We start from the raw sequence: 25,518 nt of genomic DNA, 5'->3' as shown, positions 1-25,518 counted from the left end.
TGTTACGGCTGTCCATGCCATTAGATTCTGGCCTGCTTACAAAACCCCCAAAACAATTAAAACAGTTTTATATACAGTATAATGTACAGAAAACTCAATTGCATTCATAAGGACTTCCTCCTGAATAAATTATATACAGGATCTCTTAGGCTTCCATAGTAATATCTGGAGCACATTCAATTATTTTTTAATGTTTAATCATAAATATAGTCAATCTAGATCATATATGTATAGCAAGTTGTTTGTACTATAGGTAGTAAAGCTTTTTATTACGGTCATACAGCAAGTCACCATGATCATAAAAATCGTTAACATGGCTGTTAAGCAAATCCCGCATATTTAAACCTGCATATTTTGTTCTTTTTATCAGGAAAAGTTGCAAATTGCAATCAACTGACTGCAGGACACTGCAACTGGTTGTAAATGAGAGTTGGGTGCCAAGTGCCCAAAATGCAATCATGCAACCAAGGATGTGTGTGGTAGTCATAACTTTGAGGACAGCTTGTAAGTACCTTTTTTGGAGTCAGTCTTAATTTCAAACAGTCATTAAGCAAGGACTACCTGTACAATGCATCTAATATTTGGATGACCAATTAATGACAATTCTTTTCTCATGGACAAAGAGATGTGCTCTCAGAAAGCCACTGTACACAGCATAGCCATAATAGTTAAATTTCAGAAATCACTTAAGAACAGTTTATAAAGACAATAATGATTGCATTTTGGGCTGCTCCTAATATAGAATTTAATATGGCTAAAAACACTTAGATAGAATTTAATATGGCTAAGAATACTTAATTTAATATGGCTAAGAACACAATACTGAAAGCAACTTACTAACTAACAAATGCATTTAAATTTTTACCCTTAATACAGACAAGGCAAGTAACAAATTAATTCTAAAAATCTTTCATGGAATTCTGGGTTCAAACAAACTAAAGCATTTGTTGCCACAACTGTTACAGCAGTTTCTCTCCTGCTCCAGAATATCTGGAGTCAGTGCTGCTCAAGCCAGAAAGAATGTAAGCAGCATTGTAGTTTAATCACTTTTTAATTAACACTCAAGTATATTATAACTTGGTTTGCTCTTATTAAAGGAAGTGTGATGGGATATGACTAATACTTGTTTTTGCTAATGAGGCACAATGATTTAATACCGCAGGAACACAATACAATTACACCAGCAAAATCTAACAACTATGCCTCACATAAACTACTTATAGGTACTAAACTTCTATTAATTAAGAACCCAAAGACATTTTAATATTGGTATACCTCTTTTCACTGCGCTTTGCTTTTTATTGGGCTTCACAGATACTGCTTTTTTTTTTTTTTTAACAAATTGAAGGTTTGTGGCAGCCCAGCATCGAGCAAGTATGTTGGCATCATTTTTCCAACAGTATTTGCTCACTTCATGGCTCTGTGTCACATTAACACATTTTGGTAATTCTTGCAATATTTCTTTTTTATTTCATTATTATTAATCAGATGATTACATTTTAGGAATAACATTTTTAATTAAGATATATGCTTTTTCAGATGAAATGCTATTACACACTTCACAGACTACTTGAAGTGTAGTGTAAACATAACTTCTGTATCCACCACGAAACCAAAAATAGTTACGTAACTCACTTTATTGTGAAATTGCCTTTGCTATAAGAACATAGAATCCTATGTTCTTATCCTATCCTAAGGAAAGGACCTCAGAGATCTTCTAGTACAGTGGTTCTCAACCTGTGGGTCAGGACCCCATTTGGGGTCGAACGACCATTTCACGGGGGTCGCCAAACAACGCAGTCCGCCATTTCCCCCCCTTTTCCTTAGCTGTGCTACTCCCTTTTATTCTATTGGCTTTTGAAAGCCAATAGAATAGACTCTCTTGAATAGAGTCTAATTCTATTGGCTTTCAAAAGCCAATAGGAATTGTCCAGGCTGTCTCTGCCCTGCTGAGCCCGCCAAAAGTCCCATTCTGCAAACGGTGCTGCACCAGTTGAGTAGCCCTCGACTTACAACCGGTTGAGTAGTCCTCGACTTACGACCGGTTGGGGGTCAGGGCATTAAAAAGGTTGAGAACCACTGTTCTAGTAGTTCATCTTCCTGCTCAAGGCAGAACGCCTTATATTATCCCAGGCAAATGGTTGTCCGGTCTATTTTTGAAAACTTCCAGTGACAGTGATTATCTGGAAATGAACCTGCAGTATGTTCAAAGTTTGCCTGTATATAAAAAGTAAACCTTCCCATTTTATTGTTTTACAGCAAGGCACCAAAGGAAAATTCTTTTCAAGATACTTGCTTCAACGACAGTGTATAAAACTCTGTGTGTTCTTTAAAAAAGTAGTTTAGGAAATATAGAAAATTTCATATATTTCTTTTAACTCGGATTATTATTAACACTGAAAGTTTCTCCTTCTAGCCTGATCAGCAACTGCACTGCTGAAATCGTGAACATTTTACTACATTTAACAAAGATCCTTGTGTTAGAAATTACAAAATGTGAGTTAAACTGCATAACCTGTCTAGCAGACCAACAGGAATCGTAAATATTTTCTCAAAAAAAAAAAAAACCCAACATTTTGGAGATAACACAGAACCTCTAACAATAGCCAACATTCTTTCTTTCTGGGAGCTTACAAAAATGTTATCTTCAAGGCAGATGAATTACACATGGATGAGTAATCCAAACTACATGCTGAGTATCCAAAATACGATTACATGATCGCAGGGGAGGATGGCCATTGGAACGTCAGAACCGGGTTGCAAATAAATACTGTACCTTTGCGGAGGTCTGTCATAACTTCAGATGGTTCCTAAGTGATCAGTTATAAGTCAAGGACTACCTTTACTTAGTTATTGACCCCATATTTCATTCAGGAGCTCACTGTGTTCCCTGCTCCCAATCGTCCCCACCACAGAAAGTATGTGAGGTAGGGTAGAGTGAAATAGAGTGACTGACACAAAGCCATCCAGTTTGATTTTTTTAAAAAATGGACAAATTTATTTTAAGAACTTCTTTACTTCGGATTTGGAAGAAATATTATAGAATTGATTCAAGAATTCCATTATGGGCTATTCCATGGCATGCAATAGAAGGAATAAGGAGAGGAGTTAAGATGGATAGTATCTCTTATACACAATTACTTAAGTGGGATGGTAAAAATTGGCAATTAAAATCTATGGATGAACTAGTACAAGAAAATATTATTTATTCATGGTTTCAGTATAGACAATTACTGGAAAGGTGGAAGATAGATTATAATGTGGGCTTGCTTAGAGAGGATGAGAATTTGTTAAAACAAATTAGAGATCAAAGCCGAACCCATATTAAAAGAATTTATGGTGTGTTAGTGGAATTGGATTCAGAAGCAGAATTAGTTAAAGATTGTATGGTTAAATGGGCTCAAAATTTTGATGAACCAATTTCATTAGATATATGGGAGACTATTTGGGTGAGGAATGTTAAATTTACACAAGCCCAAAATTTACGGGAAAATTTCTATAAAATGTTTTATAGATGGCACCTTGATCCACAAAAAATGTCTCATATGTATTCAAACTTGCAGCCTAAATGTTGGAGATGTGGTTGCTTGGATGCTACTTATTATCATATCTGGTGGTCATGTAAAAGCATAAAAGCTTTTTGGATTAAGATATGGTGGAATATACAAAGAATTTTCAAAAGAAGGATAAAATTTACTCCACAATTGTTTTTGTTGGGTATTGCCTCTGATTGTGACAACAAAGAAGTTATTTTAATGTTAAACTTAATCACAGCGGCAAGGTTGTTAATAGGACAGTATTGGAAGAAGGAATTTTTGCCTACTTTGCAGGAATGGTTTCTTAAAGTTTCTTACCTATCTGAAATGGCAAAAATTTCGGCTTTTTTGAAAGATCAATCGCAAGAGAAGTATCTCTTGGTGTGGAAAAGATGGATAAATTTTATACAATGTAGGTATGATATTAGAAAATATCATTTAGCTTTTGAATAATTTATATTTAAAGTTTAAGATATTATTTAGAAGTGTAGAATAGTTTAGTTTTTCTCTCTTTTTTTTCCTTTTATTATTTTTCTTATTTTCTTTCTTTTCTTCTTTTTCTCTTTCTGTTTTTTTTATACATAATAGAGTTAATGTATTTAACAATTTGCTCATTGGATATAATCATATTTGTTTGAGGTTTATTTGAGTTTATAAGCTTTTTCTACTAAGTTTTAGTTAACTCTGTATCTAGCTCTGGGAAGAATGGGGGAGGGTTTTGGGGAGGGTTGGGAGGGATTGGGAAAGGGGTTTTCATTATAAAATTGTAAAAAATTATAATAAAAAAATGGACAAATTCATATAGGCATATTCAAATTTAGCAGGCTATTTCTTTAAAAAATATGGAGAAAATAAATTTGATCTGGGAATAGTCTAAAGAAAGGATTGTGAGGAATATGTCTATTTCAAATATTTTCACATGTCTCTAAACTTCATTAAAATTGGATGAGAGGTAAGTATAAATGAAAACCATTAATTTTAAGATACCAACATCTGTTCACTTGAACTGATGTGCTCATTACAGATTAAAATTCTACAGCACCTTATTAAAATGGATGTGGCTTGCATCTGTACTTTCCTTTCTTCCTGAAGTGGTAATACATTATTACTGTTACTAAGCATTCCAGTAAAACAGTTCTGACTAATCTCGAGCCTTTTGCAAGAATTAAGGAATGCAATGTAATATAAAAGAGAAGTAACTCTTGAGGATTATATTTTCATTTTAATATTAGTTGAGAAAGTTTACCCTGTGTCATATATTTAGTTTTAGATATTTTGAAAGGGACTGTGGAAACTGGGTTTCTATTTTTCCTGTAAATAATTTGTATTTTTTTATCCAAGAAAAGTATTTCATTATTTTAACAGATATTGTAATTTGAAACATGGTGGGCTCAAAGTTGTACATTAATATATTAAATAAAGCATGAAGTGAGAACACGCTTTGTGAGATTGTCCATAACAGACTTTCATAATTCCAAACATGCCCAACAATGTCAAAGACTCTATGTTTATTCAAGATCCTTTCCTCTAAGGGAATATCATTATCTCAATGGAGTAACTTAAATGGCTATTACAATCACCAGTATCTGATGTAACAGAAAGTTGACAGTGTACATGGGTATTAACTTTAAAGCTACAAAAAGCTAGTAAAAGGTTGCTAATACTTTTCCTCTGGCACCAAATTCAAATTCTTTAAACAGAATGATTTATAACAGGAATCTCTCAAAATTAATCCAAGCAAAGGAGAAAATTGCCTAAATGTGATATTGCGGTGACCTGTGGCTAAAATGCTAGACATAGATCTAGTATGCTGAATTCAGGTCCCTGTTTAGTTATTAATTTCATTCAAAAATTAACTACCACTATGTCTCATTTCTAATTTTCTCATATGTGCTTCCCTTGAGCTTAACAAAACATATAATATACCTTAATTAGGAACTTGCAACCTCACTCATACCAAAATAACTCCTATAACCTTTTTTAAAAAATGCAGCCAAGTGATATTATTGTCTACACTTCTGTCTATCCCTTTTGACGAAACAAGAATCCTATTCACTTTTAAGCAGCAGAACTAAAACATTCCCCAAACATGATTCAGTTGAACAACAAGGAACAGTATAGTAAAATCCTTACTTTTTCAAATCTTTAAACAAAACTACTTAGGAATCCTGACTGAACCCCCCCCCCTTTCCACCAAATTTTGACACAGAAAGCACTATTAAAAATATGAAATGTCAAAGTTCATAAAACAATCCACAAAGGAATCATCCTATACCATAACATGTCACCTTGAAGTTCCACAAATAACCAGTATGTCCTTTTTTTGGAAAAGCCTATTTGGAAGTCTTGAAAACAGAAAACAGGGAGGGAGGGAAGGAGGGAGGGAGGGAGGACATCTAGAGGCTACCTGGCTAACTACTTCTGGTTTAGAATATTGTACTAGAACTAGATTATTAAACAGTCTTGTTAAATTAAAACGAGTAGGAAATGGCTTTAAAAAAACACCAGAAAATATTAGCATCTTACAATTAATAGTAATATATTGAGAAACTACTAGTTAAAAGCCTAGAATTAAAAAGCACTACTGGCATATCATGAGAAATTTCCTTATTAAAATAGAACAAAGTAATTTTTGTAGAAAAAAGTGCAGTCAAATAATCTTCTCTTCCCTCTCATTTTTATTACATCTTCTCTGCAACCTAACATCATTTCAGTTTTTCATATTTCATTTCAAGTGCTTGATTTGTTACCAGGACTATGCATGGCAATATTTATCTTCTATTCTTGAGTCTTAGGTTTGTTTTTTTAAAAAAAAAACTTTTTTCTAGATATCACAATATCAGACCAGGAAGGATAAACAATAGTGTGCTGATTGTTCTTGAAGACAAATAGCACTATTTCCTCCTATGCTCTCTCCCTCTCCAAACATAATACTCCATACTGACTCCCCTTATAAATAATTGTTCTTATCAACAAAACCCACTCTCTTTATCCATCCATCCATCCATCCCTCCTTCTGGCCCTTTTTTCCAGTCTGTTCAAATACAATATACAGTAAAAAACAAGCTGAGAAGGAAGGTTTCTACTTTCAGACTTCTAAGCAATTTTCCAGCAAAACAGCCTTGGTAAGAAAATACATGTATATACTTATACAAATACAATGAACTAAATATTGATAACACTTAGGAGTAATATTTCCTTTATCTAAGCATATTCACTGGACACATATGCAATGATGCAGCAAATAATGTAAGAAGAAATTAAGAAAAATGTTATATTTTTTCATGAAAATAATTCAGCTTAGAAGACTGAAAATTCTAAACTTTGTATTTTTTTAAATTTCTAATCAATCCAGGAAACGTTTATCGTTGAAGAGGTTAAAATATAATAAGCTCTTTTTGAATGCCATTCTGTCTCTCACAGATATTATTATAGGCATGCGAAAAGAGACAACTTGGCACCAAATAAAGATTTTTAACAAGAGATCACAGTTCAAGCACAAAAAGTAGCACAGAGCTGTGTGAAGAAAAAGTGCAGCAGTGCTGGAAAATCAATAGTCTTGACTTTTGAATACAGATCTATTTGTTTCTCCAGCAGTACTCCCAACTGGCAATAGGTTTCAAATGATAGAAATAAACTACAAGAGGTAGTTTATCAATAGCACTTGATTTGCAGCAGACTTCAACGTTACTATGTAATTTCACGCAAGTGAAATTAGGTATATGATTCAGATCCTGTGGGATGAGGTGGAACAGGATCGGTGGTCTAGAAGGCAAAAGATCTAGGTGAACTTTTAGGTCTTTTCAATGCTATCTCAACTTTCTAACGATAACATCCCCACAATATAATTAAGTTGATGGAACTGTGGTTTATCACATGTAGAGGAAGAAAAATTGATGAAGACTAGTCTGTGAAGTCAAAAATCACCCATATGTTTGGATGTTTTAAATAACTAATATAATCATAAAAATGAAACTCTGACACTTTAAAATATTACTTTAAAATTTAAAAAGCATGATATATTCTAATTGGCTTTCATTGGCCTAAAATATCATCCAGATGTGTTGGACTATTTCTTCCAAATACCTTGAAGAATAAAAACTGGTTTAATTAAGATTATAGCTCTTAAAACCTGTAAACATAGCAGTTTAAAACACCTCAAATTTTGCCAAAGTTATATAAGCACAAAACCAACATTTATTATTTATTTAAACAATGATCATTTTTAGACTTTGTGTAGTATGAGATGATCATAGTCCGAACAAGGACAAGATCAGAACAAAACAAAAACATGATCTGATTTAAAATTAAATGTAACTTAATGAATAAAAAGACATGGAATATAACTACTCTGCATGTGAGATTAAACTGCACAATTCAGTAGCATATATGGAAAAGGCTCAGGGGATTGCCTCCAAAATTTTAATGTGAGTCAGATGCTAAATAGCCATAAAAGTGTAATATAGTCACATGATCTCATATTAGAAAATTTGCAAAGAAACAGGAGATGGCCTCTCCAATACACTGCTTTGGTTTTTCTACAAAAATGAAGTCTAGCTATGATATAATAAGAAATGCAGAATTATATACTGTTGATTTATCAATGTGATTTCATGAAAATTTTGTTTATTTCATTCAATTTAAATTCTGTATCCTTTATTTTAAAAAAGCATGGCATCAGTCCTTGAAAAGTAAAACAAATTGAGTTTCTATTTTGTCCTGATATCAATTTTCATTCTGTGTTTCTTAAATTAATTTATTTGCATATCAAATTAGTAAAAATCACTTTGATATGCAGATATTACAAAATGAGTGGAATAAAGAACTAGAAGTTCCTATATTGTCTAGATCAGGGGTAGGCAACCTTGGCTCTTTTATGACTCGTGGACTTCAACTCCCAGAATTCCTGAGCCAGCCATGCTGAGGGGAAAGGGAGAGGTTTCCAAACTGAGCCATGCTGGCTGAGGAATTCTGGGAGTTGAAGTCCACGAGTCATAAAAGAGCCAAGGTTGCCTACCCCTGGTCTAGACAATGGTATGGTATCTTAATTTCTATAACAAATAGTGTTAATGAAGCTCAAATTGCAACCTACAAAACAAAAAATAAATTCAGAATTTGTTGGGCTCCATTATGTTTGTATAGAAAAGGACTATCAAAACAGCATTTCGTTGGAGATGTAATAAGGATAGTGCTTCTTTAAAACATGTCTTTCTACAATGTCCTAAACTTACCAAATCGGGGGGGGGGGAGTGGAAGTTATGTAAATATGATTTCGTGACAAAAGTTAATTTTTCCAGAAAATAATATTATTTTGAACTAATGTCTACACCTGGAATATGGAATCTGACAACCAGACAGCATAAATGGATTCTCCATGCCCTTACTATGGTTAAAAGGCTGATACTGCAGCACTGGAAAGATAAATGTTCAACTCCATTTACACAATGGATTGAAGACCTAACTGCACTTGCCTGTTATGAACAGATTGCCTATAGAGATAGACTATGTATAAACAAGTATAATGAAATAAGGGACTCATTTATACAAAATAAATTGAGTTTAAAAAGTGATTGTATAAATGTAATAGCAATATATATATGCATTTGAATATTTGCATTAGACAAATATACATAGAATCCTAATTATTTATTTTTATGACATTTTTTTTCCTTCGTCATATTTCTTTTACTTTTTTGTTAAAGCAATTTTAATGTGTCCTTTTCTTCCTTCGCTTTGATAACGTATATCTCATCCTGGTGTTTTGCTCATTTTTATTAATTAAAAGGCAATAAAATATCAATTAAAATTTCATTGTATGCTTTGAACAAAATTTTCTTTGGGGCCTAGGATTTCATGAAGCTCATGCTGTACTTTAATTATACTAATGCTCCCAACATAGCTTTACCGCCTGTCAAGTGTTAAGCTAACATAAGAAGCTTGAAGGTTTAATTCTACTAAACCAATCTTTACTAATATGACTTTGCAGCACTACACACAAAGTCAGGCTGTGGGTTTTTAATGACGGTTACAAAATGTAAAATCAATTTTTTAACTGTAAAGAGAACAAAAAGATTAAGAAAGATCATGCAGAAGCTAAAGCCCAGTTTTGAGCCAGCCAAACTCCCCAATTAATTTACATACCAGAGTAAATGCAGAGATTTTTACAAAAATCTTCATTCCTACTGATCTCTTGGGATTGTACAGATAAGAGCTTGTATAATTGCTGCCATTTTAACTTGATATGTTTATACATCTCAACTTTATCTTGCAAGTTTAAGCCTTAAACAAAACAAACAAACAAATCCCACACCAGTAAAATGAGTCTGTGATTTTTTTTTTTTTTTACTCAAAAGAGATAGTCCATTAAGTGACCCTATGCATTATCTTGATTTTAAATTTTTATGAGCCAATTTAAAGTTTTGGCTGTTATTCCAACGTATCACATAATATTTGTCCATCCCAAATAAAAGTCTACAAAGTTAAGGTGTTTGTGTAGATAATGTCTTTTTCTTCCCATGTCATTTCCCAAAGTTTTCTAGTAAAAAAAAATTCATATGAAGTTTAGGTCTCATTTAAGAGAAGCAAGTTAAAATATTTCAGCACTGATGAACTTTAAAAATAGCACAGATTTGAACAAAAGTATGGAAAATATTAATAAATCATGTGTCCCTGCAGGCAGTCTATAATGCATGTATCCTGAAAGGTCACTTCTCACCATGATTATGATTACAATATGTGCTAGATTCCTACTGTAGCTTATTGGTTATACTTGCTTTTGTTTTTAACGTTTACATTCTTCAGAGTATAAAATGAATTTGTCTTTCCTTTAATTTCCACCTTAGATTACCTAGTGCAACAAAATTCTAATTTCTCTGATATTATTCAGTTCAACTTTATTTTAAGCTGAACAAGGTTAAATTTGCATAGATCTAAAGCAAATTTCTAATAAGTGGTAAAATTAATTGTTCTTCTCCTAGTAAATGGGAAAATGAATAGATTCATCATTTAATAAATAAACACTTTATGGACCAGTACTACTAATTTAGAAGCAAGAATGAAGATTCAAATCATGCTTGAACATACATTTTCCATTTGGTTTTTTTTCCCATAAATTGACTATTCAGACTATAACTGAACTATTTTGAAAATATTCATAAGGGTTATGAATATTTCAGATGCTTCCCACAAGTTTAAAAACTAATGAATTTTACTCCTCTACAGTAACTACACTTCTTTAGACTTAAGTAATAAATATGAAAATGATGCTTCTATGGGTCCACAGTAATGTATAGGGACTGCAGAAACATAAACAACAGAAAGTAATTTAAGAAGGATGATGGGAAATTGCCAGTGACTATATGAAAAATAACATGCAATTCATCCAGTACTTTGGAGTTTCTACCTCCTGCTATTCATCCTCAGCTTCTTAAAAAGGATGGTGTCACATGAGAGCTGTACAGGTAGTCTCAACTTACAAACTTTTGCTTAGTGACCATTCAAAGTTACAGCACTGAAAAAAATGATTTACTACCAGTCCTTGCAGTTAGGATCTTCCCAGCTTCTCCATGGTCACATGATTGCAATTCGAGTTTCTTGTCATGTGCTTACGACACAACCAGCATGTGTTGACAACAATTACAGCATCCCAGAGTCACACAGTCCCCATTTGTGATCTCCCAACCAGCTTCTGATAAGCAAAATCAACGGGGCAAACCAGATTTGCTCAATAACCATGTGATTTGCTTAACAACTGTGTGACTCACTTAACAACCACAGCAAAAAAGGGTGCAATCACATGATAAGCCACTTAACAACCGCATGACTTAGTGACAAAGTTCCAGTCCCAACTGCAGTCATTAAGTCAAGGATTACTTGTACTTCATTAACTCAAATGATATAACAAAGTCTGCCCCTTGCTCGCTATCCTTAATTACATACCTGAAAGAAACATTATTCTTGAACAACAAAGATGTTCCTAGAAGAGACACATTGACAGAGAAAATTAATAATTTTGTATTATTATCCTTACACAAGTTCATATTCACACATTTCTGAAACAGCATGGAAATGTTAAAAATATTTTAGAGCTCAACCATGTACACTGCCATCCTTCATTGCAAATAACTGGAGACTTGGAATATCTGACATTCCATTCCAACCAAAAGAAAGCTGGGCAAACTATAATCACAACTCCAGAAACATTGCAATGCAGAAAAAAGAAGAGAGAATGAAACTTTGATTCTAAATCAATGATATTCTATCAGTTTGTCATTTGCAAACCCCTCCTTTGCAATTCAGCCATCTGAATATTATTTTATTTAACCATAGTCCATCTTACTCAATAAATATTTCAGATCATATATGCATAAACATTCTGAATTTTAGAAAATTTAAGCTGCCCCCCCCAAGATTTTAACAGTCCCAATAGAAAAGGCCATTTTGAAGATAACTCTCTCCCAAAGGCTCATCTAGAAAACAAGCTTGTCTTCTACATGTCCCAATTATGAAATGTATTCCCTATGCTAGGAAAGATTGAGGGCAATAGAAGAAGGGGACAACAGAGAATGAGGTGGCTGGCTGGAGTCATTGAAGCAATAGGCGTGGTAGAGGATGGGAAGGCCTGGAGGAATGTTGTCCATGGGGTCGCAACGGGTCAGACACGACTTCGCAACTAACAACAACAAATTCCCTATGGAGGTATGTTTTGCCCAGAATCTCCCAGTGTTTAGCAGTTGAGGGAAACATGTAAAGCCAGTTTGGTGCAGGGGTTAAGGCATCAAGCTAGAAACTGGGAGAGTGTGAGTTCTAGTCTGCCTTATGCAGAAAGCTAGCTGGATGACCTTGCGTCAATCACCTTCTCTCAGCCTTCATGAAGGCAACAAGGGCAAACCACTTCCAAGAAATCTTGCTAAGAAAACTGAAGGGACTTGTCAGGCACAATTGAATAGAAGAAAAAACAATCTTCTGAAAACCTTCAAATGTCCATTTATTTTATCATAATTTTAATCAGGATTTTAATTGTAATAATTATCACTTTAGTTAACTTTTATATTTTTTATCATTGTAAGCTTCCCTGATTATTAGACTAATAAAAAGACAGGATATAAACCCAGTAAACACAAAAGCTATATTGACTGTGTACTTTCTATGTATATAGATATACAGTATATCAATCACACTCATCCCTTTCAGGGCAAACCATGTTATATAAAGTACAGAAAAAGAGTAAACAAAACAACAACAAAAAACAGGAGTTAAAGTCTAACTAAATCTACTTTACACTAATACCATACAACTATGCCTCTCCATTAGTTTGTATCTTTCTCCCTGTTTCCATCTTATCTATATACCAATTTGTTCTTTAAATTTCTCTGTCTTTCTGAGGAACTCATCAAAATGCAATTTTCTAAGTTTTCCGCTTTTCGCAAAGCATTCATTCTACCTCCATGTATTTGTTTTGCCATTCAATCCTTGTCTATTCTTCCTATATGGGGAAACATCTCAATGTATTTCTTACACAGCAACCACTCACTTTTGAATTCAGTTCAGTACCCATTCATTCTTGACCCTTTACCTTTGATCTGTCACACACATTTCAAAAATAACCCACTCCTCCCCAATGCATTCAACATTTAAGTTTCTCCTGACATACTCACTTCTCACATCTAATGAAGTAGGAATAAGCAAGCTGTTATACACCGCCTTTTGCACTTCTTTTCAAAAGCACTTTTTTATATCTGATCACAAACTATCCACCACTGCCATTCTAACAGCATTTGCATGTCATAAAATGTCTCTATCCATTTTTTCATTCTTAATCAACATTTTATCAAGGTATACCAATGAATCTACTTGCTCTTTTTTACCACTTACAGTAGTGGCCAAAATTGTGGAAACCTTTTGGGGAAAGTGTACAGCAGAAATGCCATCTTTGGTTAAGTTTCCACCAATTTTTCTTCTAATTTCTTTATAACTGTAGCCTTGTTCACTTAATAATACTATTTTACATAGCTTTCTGGGCAACCAGTCAACTCTTTGCACCATTACTTTAATTTTATTACGTTTTACAAGCTCACTGAATGAAAGAACATAAAAAAAACCAACCAACTTAATAGCGATCATATAACACACTGACAAATGTCCTCCTCTCAGCTTCAATACATGACATCAATAACTGAATCCTACGGTGATCTGATTGGCTCATTGCCAAAACAAGATGACAACTGATTGGCTCTCTAAACACTCATGCTCATTGGCTACAAACCTAAGCAAGTTGTGCTTCCTTTTTTTGGTTATTTGGCTATAACTTTTCATAGAATACAGTACAGATAATTGAACAAACTTTGCTGCATTACATTCTTGACCAAATTATCTTTCTGTTAATATATATATAATTTTATGGTACTACTCCAAAAAAAGGGGTGGTATTAGCCATCAAACCTCAAAAATACACTTTTCCCAAAAGGTTTCCACAATTTTGGCCATTGCTGTATATATAACTTGCAAACATTCATTCTATTTTTCCCCATCAAATACAGTTGTCTTGTCTTTTGACAGCTTAATTTTCAGATCCATACTCCTCTATGCATCGTACAATCTAATATTCATTGCAAATAATTCAGATTGTCTGCCAACAACACATCACCTGCATACAAAGGTACAGATTGATTTCTCCCATCAACCAACATAATGCTAACATAATCACAAGCATTCCTTATACATTTATCCATAAATATATTAAAGAAACACGGGAACATCATATACCATTGTCTTAGTTCTTAAGCAGCACTGAACTATTCACTTAAGATTTCTATTTGTTCTCAAATATTTTATTTTCATCGTATATTGCTATTAATATATTCACCTCCAGATTCATATGAACGTTCCAAAATTTGAGTCTATTTGCTTTATCATATAATTTATCTATATCAACAAACATACAATACCCTTCTTCTTCACATGCATACATTTCTCATTTTGGTTTAAAAATAAACCTGAAAAAGAGCCAGGTTATGTTTAATAAATTCACCAAAGAAAGATTGTTTATATAGATCTGGAAAATAACTAGATATACCTTGGTCAGGGGTAGGCAACCTTGGCTCTTTTACGACTCGTGGACCTCAACTCCCAGAATTCCTGAGCCAGCATGGCTGGCTCAGGGATTCTGGGAGTTGAAGTCTACGAGTCATAAAAAAGCCAAGGTTGCCTACCCCTGACCTTGGCCAACAGATCTCAATGGAAGGTGATACAATAAAGGATGAACAGTGTGTTAAATGTGGTTGGCAGGCATTCAGCAAGCTACGCATAATTTTCAAGAACAGCCTCCCCCCTACGCCTGAAGAGAAAAGTTTTCTAGCAGTGTGTGCTACCTGTTTTAACACATGCCAGAGAAACATGGACACTAACCTCACAATCAATACAAAAGCTACGAGTGGCGCAAAGAGCCACGGAAAGATACATGCTTGGCATCATAAGACAAGATAGAAACACATGGATTGGAGAACATGGATTAGAGAACAAATGAAAATATACGATATCATCAAGAGAGTAAAAGAATCAAAATGGAAATGGGCTGGTCACATAGCAAAAAGAAGTGATGGCAGGTGGATCCAGGCAGTCATCGAATGGATCCCACTTGATAAAAAGCGTCCATAAAAAAGACCTAAAACGAGATGGATCGACGACATCAGCAAGTATTGGCAAAAGAAAGCTTAAAACATGCAGAAGAGGCCTTCATCCTGCAGTGGATAGACAGTGGATAGAATGATGATGAATGATGACATTTCCCACCAACCCACCAAAGAACAAAAAAAGTGGTTCACATAACCCTACCTTGGCATAATCTACACTGCACTTCCAGAATGTTTCTCATTGTCACCTCTCGTACTCTTCAAGTCAGAATTCTGCCAACCCTTTTTCCTTGCACTTTTTAAAATAAAACGTTATCCCACCCCCGCCCTCATAAATTTTTGATTGATCTTGCTATATTTTTCTTTCTATAAGATATGGCTGTCATATCTGGGCTGAACAACCTGGACATTATCTCTTCTGGCAGAATAATCAAAGACAGTTTTTAGTTTCTGCATGAAATTGACAAAAGTTATCCATTAGAGAATCATTACTGTCCATAATAGGAATTGCCATTTTGGCAGCTCCATCTCTCAAGACTGCAAGGATAAATCACACCTGAGCACAATCTGTGGAAAACGTGCTCTTAAGGAAGAGTATATATAGCTGAGCGATGAAAATCTTGCATCTGTTTGGAGATATGTCATAGTAGTCAGGTAATGAGCCCACAGAGTAAAGTAACATGATTAGAGGAGAAGAAATGGCAGGAAGCACACCCATGGCAAATACATTTGATTGCTGAGCTTGCTCAAATAGCTGCATCATTTGGGTAACAGCTATAGTCCATTAACTCATCTGTGCATCTTTGATACTGATATAAAATATGGGTTGCCTTTCAGGGTTCAGCTGTGCTCCCAGATTGCCATAGAGTCAGTCACAAACAAGCAAGAAGGTAGCTTCCCTTGTAAGAGAAATTGAGGAATTGCTGAGATTAATGTCAAGCTCTTAACAGCTGATCCAAAAGCAAGATTTTTTTTCACAAAGGCTTCTTCAACAGATTTATTGAAATAGAAAAAAGCATATTGTTACAGAAATCTTGTCAAATGGATACTTTTATTTTAGTGATTTTTTTTCTTCCTCTAGTTACAAGCCTTCTGATGGACAAAGAAGCTGGCTACCTATTTTTTCTGACAATGGAAGAATATGCAGATGTTCCTAGCTGATAATATTTTCAGTCATCCTCTTTTCCAGGTTTTAATAAGACCCCTAAAGTGGTCCAATAATCACTATAATCACTGTTCCTGGGAAAGGCTTTCTGTAAGCCTATGGAGTACGACCTAATTGCATCAGTCTTTTATATGTTCAGGGATACAGTCAAGATACAGGATAATACAAAAATATAACATTAAGGAAAAAATATCATTGGTAAGATGCAAGAAATTCAAGTTTCCAAGATAACATATCTAAATGACAGAGCACGCTTGATATATGGGATAACCAAGCTTCAATAGGGATAAAGGTACTCTGCCCCTCCTCCCAAAAAGACCAAATATAAAATGCATGACAGTTTATGCACATCAAGATGTACTATTTGTCCAGCGGAAGAGAGTTTTAAGAAAAATGATGAATTAAATAATAGCACTGCGATTACAACATGTCATTAAAAACTGACATTCAGAAGCATGAACACAGTTAAATATGAGTAAACTATGTAAAGAAAGGAATAAAGAAACATTCTCAGAGGGGAACAAACTGAAGAAGCACTGATATATTGCATTCAGCAGTTAACATAACCTTTCCCCTTCCAGGTGAAAAAACAATTAAAGCAAATATTTGTAAATGATTTTTTCTTAATAACTGTAAATACACTAAGGCGTTTTCTTGCAGATTAGTGCCCATAAACCTTATATCAAACCTTACAGTTAAACTATTTTTCCATGTTATTTAACCTTGCTTCAATCCTACCCTTGGTATATAAACTAAGATACCCTTTAAAGCCTTCAAATTTCTTTATAAGAAGAAATGGATACACTGACAATTTATTCACAGGTTTCTTTCATGTACACCTGAGTTCCTGTTCTTATCATTGCATGATTTCCCTCACAGAATTAGTTGGGGTAATGGAGAAGGGACAAGGACCAATGAAAAGAAGATGGCCCTGCATTCAATCCCTTAAAATATGAATGCAGTGAAGTGGAAAAGTAATTCAATTTTTCCCTTAGTACTGCTTTAAAGCAAACTTCCCCCATCCAGTCAAACTTAAATATACACAATCCTACTACAAAATATATCAAAATCTGCATCTTCCTCCCCAACCACTAAAACCAAATTAGAAGCACTGATCATAATACCCAGCAATAAGCTTTGGGAATTAAAAATTTCTACCAGTATTTTTTTTTTTTGAAGTTGGCAATAAATCTATCCATTAATACAGAAACACTGTGTGTCATTTAAATAAAGGTTTTGTTACTTTAAAGTTTCTATAGTTTCGCTTTCCACTGAAAATATATTACAGGTAGTCCTCGAGTTATGACCACAATTGAGCCCAAAATTTATGTTGCTAAGTGAAACATTTGTTAAGTGAGTTTTGCCCCATTTTACAACTTTTCTTGTCACAGTTGTTAAGTGAATCATTTGTTAAGTTAGTAACCTGGTTGTTAAGTGAATCTGGCTTCCCCATTGACTTTGCTTTGTAGTGACCTCAGGACACTACAACCGTCATAAATATGAACCAGTTGCGAAGTATCTGAGTTTTGATCATGTAACCATGGGGATGCTTCAATGTTCGTAAGTGTGAAAAATGGTCATAAGTCACATTTTCAGTGCTGTTATAACTTTGAATGGTCACTAAATGCAGGACTACTTGTATCTGCTTAAGGAGAAATTTCAATTCTTGGCTGGTTATTTTGTTTATCAAAATACCTCATTTAGTACTTGGGTAACCTTCAGTGGATAATGAAGTAACAAGAATAAAAAGCTGTTAAAACAAAAACTTTGCAAACAGATTTTTGTTTCCCTGTTTAGAAATCAAACAGAGTAAAAGTGGCTCAATTCTTATTTCAACAGCCATTTGTAAGTTAAAATTCAACATATTCAGGACTCTAGTTTTAATGAACTAGCAGAGCTGAGATTTAATTCTACATTCAAAGCACAATTCCTACTGTCTATAAAAATACTTTGAATAAATAATAGATCAAAGGAGTTTCATTTGATAGCCTACAAATGCCATGGAGCATGCTGGGAAGAATAAACCCTTTATGACATTACAGAATTCTGGTACAATATTAGTCAGATTTATTACTGAGTTCCTTTAAATATAGATTTTCTCACAACCGTAAGACATTGAAAAATCTTCTACTCAAACAGCTTCAATTTTGTTATTAAAATTATTTACAAGTCATCCACGATATATGACAATTAAGCCCAAAATTTCCACTGCTAAACAAGCTAATTGTTAAGTGAGTTTTGCTCAATTTTACAATCTTTCTTCCCAGTTGTTCAGTGAAACACTACTATTGTTAAGTGAAATTAGCTGCCCCCATTGACTTTGTTTGTCAGAAATCAGCTGGGAAGTTACAAATGGTGATCAGATGACCCTGGGACAGTGTAACTCTTACAAAATACACACCAAGTTGCCAAGTGTCTGAATTTTGATCACGTGATGATGGGGATGCTGCAACTGTCATAAGTGTGAAAACTGATCATAAGTAATTTTTTTCAGTGTTGTTGTAAGTTTGAACACACCCTAAATGAACGGTTGTAAAGTCAAGGGCTTTCTGTATTAGCAAAATTTTAAGAAAGCATTTCATCTATAATGTCCCTGCATGCCATGTGGTTTCTTGTGCTCAGACAATCAACTTCAGAAATTAATCAATTCAGCTTCTAGTCCAAAAGAAAATCAGTGATACTGCAGGATGAACAGCTGCCCATTGAGAGACATTCCCATCTCATCCTGGTTTCCCCTCCCCTTTTGAGGTTAAGGTGCTATAATGCCTGCCTCATACAAAGCCCATCCCCTTGCGTATCTTTTTTCTTACTTCAAAAAGCAAATACAACAAGAAAAGACAAAGAGGTGGGGTGATGTTTAGTTGCCATTTCTATGGTCCACTGGATAGCTGGAAGGAACACCAGCCAGCTCAAGAAGAGGGGAGATTTGCAGGCTGCCATGCGACATTGTTGCTACATAGTTGAAACGGTGACTGCAGGAAAGGAATCAAAGACATTGTTATACCGTTTATCTCATCTGATCCCAAAGATATTTTCTCAAAAGTAAATCCCACTTGGTAGAATGGAATGCTTAAATAAAATATCCAGAGGATGTAGGTCATGACACTGATAGTATTTGGATATTTATTAAGAGGTGTATAAACCAAGCCTCTTCCTGAATATGTGGATTCTCCGCATCTTTCTATGCAGCCACAAAGAACTGAGAAACTTTCACCTTTGATTCTGAATAAGCATTGCTGGCTATGTTGTCCACAATTGGAATTGTAGCTCATCTTGAATATAGATTGAAAGCTTATTTGAAACTAATTAAAGTACACTAGTTCACATTATACAAAAAGCTGTGGTTAATGAAAAGATAAATATACATTCCCTATCCCCTACTTTTCCCAGTTGCAATGTACGGCTGTGAAAGTTGGACCATAAGAAAGTCTGAGCGCCAAAGAATTGAGGCCTTTGAACTATGGTGCTGGAGAAGATGCCTGCGAGTCCCCTGGACTGCAAGGTGATCAAACCGGTCAGTCCTAGAGGAGATCAACCCTGACTGCTCTTCAGATCCTGAAGTTGAAACTCAAGTACTTTGGCCACCTAATGAGAAGGAAGGACTCACTGGAAAAGAGCCTGATGCTGGGAAAGATTGAGGGCAATAGAAGAAAGGGACGACAGAGAATGAGGTGGCTGGATGGAGTCACTGAAGCAGTAGGCATGAACTTAACTGAACTCCAGAAGATGGTAGGAAGGCCTGGAGGAATGTTGTCCATGGGGTCGCGATGGATTGGACACAACTTCGCAACTAACAACAACTCCCTACTCTTCACTGTGAGATGCAAGGAGAGGAAGTACATGGAAGCACAAAATGGAATTACTGTAAATTCATTCACATCTTGCTAAAACTAAGTTTAGCATAACACAGACAAATTTAAAAATAAATATTACCTGGTAAGCTGCATGGCAACAAAACAACTGAGAAATAGCATATAAAATCAAATAAGCAACAATTACAGCTAGGTAATGCCCTGGATCATAGAGCCAAATTCCGTTTGCTACTTTGATTTGTCCTGAGCACTACAAAACTGCTGCCAGCTCCCTTGCTATTGCATTTGGCAGATTTTGCTGTACAAAGTAGTTCTAATTCACTTTCTGTTATTGCAATAACAGCCCACTTTTCATAGAATTGCTGCACCAAAAGAGGGTCTCCTAGGCACTTGCACAATAGCGTAATCAACTACAATCCGGCACCGTAATGAAGGACTAGATTATATTTGAACAGACAAAATATTTTTTTCTCAGCATTACCATTTGGTCTCTGTGATTAAAGAGAAAACATAGGACCCAGCAAAAAAACAACTGTGCATGTATATTTATGAGACTGTAATCCTAGTCAACCAGTTAATTTTCACAACATTCCAAACAAAAACATAAAGCCCGAAGTTACATCACTGATAAACTTATCTTATTTATCTCATTGGATCACTTTTTAAACTACTGCTGGATGTTTTGACTGGTTAGCTAATAACTTCAACTTCCTAAAGAATTCAAATGCAACAAATTAATTTTTCACATATGTTATTTAAGGACCGTCTTCTCCCAGTCATATCTACCCGACCTAAACAGAGTGGGGAGGCAAGGAACACTACTAATCCACTCTCCTAAGGAGGTACATCTAGTGGGACCAAGAAGAAGAGGCTTGTCTGTGATAGCTGCCTCCCTGTGGAACATCATCCCCACAGAAATAAGATTGGCCCTCACTTTAACACTCTTTTGAAGTCTAGTTTTGACAACAGGCCTGGGCAACCCAGAGTGGGATGGAGCCCATCAAGGGGTTTATCTGACTGACTGTTATCACCAAAAGAATGGGGGGGGGGTATTGCTTTTTACTGTTTTTACATGAGATTTTTATCTCAGTAAGACACCTGGAATCACTGAGAATTTAGCAGCCATATAAATTTTCTTAAATAAATAATAAATAAAAATAAAATAAATATGTCATAAGACCTAACATGCAGACTGTGTAATATCACTTCCAAAAGCAATGTATTTTACCCAAGGTCTCCTAAGATTCTAAAGCTGTTAAAATCTACAGGCCTTCCAACTTCTGTAGTACTATTGAGTCCGGTTTTGATTAAAAATATAATAAATACAATATGGTGTTCAATGTACGGCTAACAAAATCAAGCAGAAACAACAAAATCACGTTTATCAGAAATACAAACTGCTTGACATTCATTCATTGATTATTCTCCATCCAGATAATTTCCCAAACAGTAAATTATCATATTAAATAAATATATTTATTATTTAAAAGACAAAGTACAAACTTTAAATCTAACTTAACTGCATTCATGATTTGTTTATTAGCATGCACTGTAGCAATTTAACAAATTTTCAAGATTAAAGAAATCCCAGAGTTAGAAAAACTTTGTAGCTTCACTAAGGACAAGGTGTATACCCCCAAATTAATCACAGCAAGAGAATCCCTTCTTTCCAAATAAAAAGTTTCTGATAGAGATCATTACCCGGTCTTTCATCCGCCAACTCTGAGCCAGTGATTTGGAGCCCTCAATTTTCTCACAGTGCCTCTTCTTCATAAAGGCCAAAGGCAAATTCCAGTCCGTCATGTCTGACTCATCTTCCTCCCCGAGACCCAGGAGGGGTGACTGCAGCATATCAGACTCCATCAGGAAAAGTAGGGACCAAAGTCACCAGTAGAGGAAAAAATCACTACTCCAAGGAAATGTTTTAAGAGACGTAACTGGATAACAAGACACTATGTTAGTTGTTGTTTAGGTTTAGGTTTTATGAGAAGATGCTTTTTTCAAAATAGATGCATGAATGTTATTGTTAAACTGTATAACAATGTTCCCTGTACAGCAGCTGGAAAATTCCTGGGCAGAATGGACAATCTCAAGGAGTAATGTAATCACTACACAAGGGAAAACTATCTGGTAGTCAATGATCTATTGTTGTCTAGATGAAATAATGATCACAGATGTGTACATGGATTTTTTTTATCCTTCTTCAGAAACAGGATATTATCTCAATATGCAAGAGATATAGGGTGACCACAGATAACTCTTTTTATTGAAAAAGTTCCTGCCCACAATACAATGATTTCATTTAGGAGAAGACTATCAAGACAATGCACACTTGAAACAAAGTTTGATATGATCAGTCTAAAAGTATTTTAGATAGAAAACATGGCTTTCTATGTAGCTATGTAGCCGAGCACTTCAATCACAGCTAAAGTAGAAAAGCTGCAGTGATACCACACTTGTCTCTTGCTCAGAACAAGGGTGATGCCTTGTGCTACATACTGTAGAGAAATTGCAGGAAAAGCAGAAGTTGAGAAATCAGTGCTATCCAAGTTGGAGAGTCAAATTATCACTTCTCAAGCAACTGTGGCAGTGCTGTTCAACATATACTCTCGTTAAGATTTCTTTTCTTATTTTTGATGGGATGTTAGAATATACTGTGAACTTCAGTCAGTCGATTTGGATTCAGACGTGAAGAATCTGAGCGCAGGATTCTCTTCACAGTACAGCTACAAAGGAGAGGCTTGCACTTTGATCTCCCGTTTAAGGCAAAACTAGCAAACAGGATAAGGAGGAATTCGGAAAGAAAAGAACGATTTGTTCCAGGCTTGACTGTATCTATTCCTAGAAAGCAGCTCGCCGCCAAGATCACCCCTTGGAGATCACTCTGGACCAAGCGATGAGATGGACTCTCCCTCCTGGGCCCGTTTCCGACAGCGTGTAGCCAGAGGGGAATAATCGTCCTACCCCCGCGGAGGTGCCTGCTTTTTGCGCGGCTGCAACGGTGGGCGCCCAATTCGACCCATTATGTTCCCCGACTCGGGCAGCTGCTGGTTCCTCTTCGCGGAGAAGATCCCCAAGTAGCGGGGTTGGAGAAGCTGAAGGAAACTGTTCCGGAGAGCCAAATTCTCCTCAGCAGCACACCAAGGAGGCAGCCATATTGCCGAGGACCAGAATGCATCGCAGCGACGGGCCTTCAGATGGCTCAAATCGGAGGAAACGCGTTCCGTACGGGCTAATTCAAAAGTGGGAGGGTAAGAAGAGCCGAGCGTGAACAGGTTGCCTAGCAACCTGCTTCAACATTCTCCGTAACTTTCAGCTCCGGATGCGGGACGCCTTACCTTTTTTTCTCTCCGTCAGTGATCGTGTAGTGATCGTGGTCATCCGGAAATTTGGCCAGGTGAAGAACTTCTGGTGTTTGAAACCTACTCCATGTTTTTTAAAAAAAGAAAAAAGAGGGAAAGTTCTTTATATAAGAAAAAAAAATAGTTGAATACTTTATTACCATTATATTTTGCCTCATTTAGTACAACCTATCTGCCTTTAATTCAAAGGGCATGTTATTGCCCAGGATATGGCAGATCCTGAGGGTTAAATGACTGAAGGAAATCAAATAAAAGCCAGTACTACAGGAAATCCTTGACTTACCAACATTCGTTTAATGACCAAAGTTACAATGGCACTGGAAAAAGTGACTTATGACCGTTTTTCACATTTACAATCATTGCAGCATCTCCATGGTCACGTCATCAGAATTCAGATGCTTGGCAACTGGTATGTATTTATGACGGTCACAGTGTCACGCAGTCATGTGATCACCTTTTGTGACCTTCTGACCGGCAAAGTCAATGGGGAAGCCAGAGGTGCACTTAACTACCATGTTGCTAAGTTAACAACTGCAGTGATTCACTTAACAACTGAGGCAAAACTCACTTAACTGTCTTGCTTAGTGTTGGAAATTTTGGGCTCAATTTTGTGGTTGTAAATTGAAGAGTACCTGTATAAACCTAAATTATACAGAGCTTTCTATGTAAACTTTCTATAGTTACTTCGCTCAGATTACCTTCCATGTTTCGGCAAGCTTACACTTAGGCTACAAAAAATTGGACTACCACCAGACAGTAGCAAAGAGAATTTTCAGTATCTCTTTGCAGCCATGTAATAATTGTCTGGATGTTTGCAGTCCGGTCTCATGTATACATGCCTTGTTATTACATCAGATCTGTCTTTTTAAATAATTATTACTTCTCACATTTAGGACTGATCTGAACAACAACAACAGTTGTTCCCATTCTCATCTTTTCACGCTATCCACATCTGACATGGTGTGTTTTGGATTCTAGCATTATGAAGAATTGAATTAAATTGTCCTTGTTCATGTGATCCATCCTTTTCATTTTCCAGTTCAAATGTATTGTATAACAGAGAGCAGTAACAATCATAAAGTTTTACCATGTCTGTAAAAGAGATTCTTAAATGAAAAGAACGCTATGTTTTGTTTTGACTTTTTTGTTGTTGTTCTTTCCATCTTGAATTACTAACAGTGGAATAAATGTTTTTATTAAGTATCAGACATGAGAGTTATTATCAGTTTGGAATATATCTGTTCTCTTGCTCTGCTTCAGTAACAAAGGATTTCAACCAACAAAGAACATTTCTCCACATTTAGATAGCATAAATTGTTTAACTAAAAAGGATAGAAAGAAAGGCAAAAAGACCTATTAACAGTACAAGAGAAACTATAACATGAACTTCAGCTAAAAAGAATAAAAGCAGAACAGTGTGCCCAAACTGATGAAGAAACAATTATCTTGGAAGAGCCACTTAAGAAAGACAATCCCCCAATACGTTTTGCAATGCATACAAAGAGCATCTTTTTACTTGTTCCTTTCCAACTATTGTTAGCAAAATTGAATGGGTATATGTCCTGAATATATGTGTTGCGTCCTTTGCGAAATGGCAAGACACGAGAAGCAGTTGTAGTTCTCAAGACTTCTTTATTCTTAGTTCAGCTTACAGTTGCAAGACGCCGGCAATGCCCAAAACTCTTGGCCTCTTATACAGGCCATTCCTGGGTCAATCTGCAACTTCTGGCGTGCCAGCACTTGCGCATGCGCACAAGTACTGGCGACAGCCTGTCTGGTCCCGGGCAACTTACACCTGCCCGGGACCGTTTGCAATGCCCCGAGCCTGCTTGCACAGGCTCAGGACATAACACCCCTTCCCCCCGAGTTAAAACTATTAACCATGCCATAGTAACACATAACCCATTGCGAGTGTAGTGCCATACTACCCAATGCCAGGTATTACTTTTGCTTCCATTAGTCTAAGTGTTCTGTTCCCTCTGTTAACTCTGTTTTGCCAACAGAGTTACAAAA

At 35.5% G+C, this 25,518-nt stretch overlaps 1 protein-coding gene across 2 annotated transcripts in view; it reads right to left on the bottom strand.

The window, feature by feature from the left end:
* The window catches only part of RPTOR (regulatory associated protein of MTOR complex 1), a 425,821-nt gene extending 402,519 nt beyond the window's left edge, over positions 1–23,302 (bottom strand). For both annotated transcript variants that reach the window (XM_039346112.1, XM_039346121.1), the window contains exon 1: positions 21,845–23,302. In XM_039346112.1, the coding sequence (XP_039202046.1) occupies positions 21,845–22,006 (162 nt within the window). In that variant the 5' untranslated portion in view covers positions 22,007–23,302. The remainder of the gene's footprint in view (positions 1–21,844) is intronic.
* Positions 23,303–25,518: the final 2,216 nt, after the last annotated feature.

This window comes from Crotalus tigris, unplaced genomic scaffold (assembly GCF_016545835.1).
Source record: "Crotalus tigris isolate CLP2741 ecotype Arizona unplaced genomic scaffold, ASM1654583v1 scf7180000017551.9496454, whole genome shotgun sequence".
Lineage (NCBI taxonomy): Eukaryota > Metazoa > Chordata > Lepidosauria > Squamata > Viperidae > Crotalus > Crotalus tigris.
The sequence above is the reverse complement of the archived record's forward strand: the minus strand, read 5'-3'. Positions and strand labels throughout refer to the sequence as shown.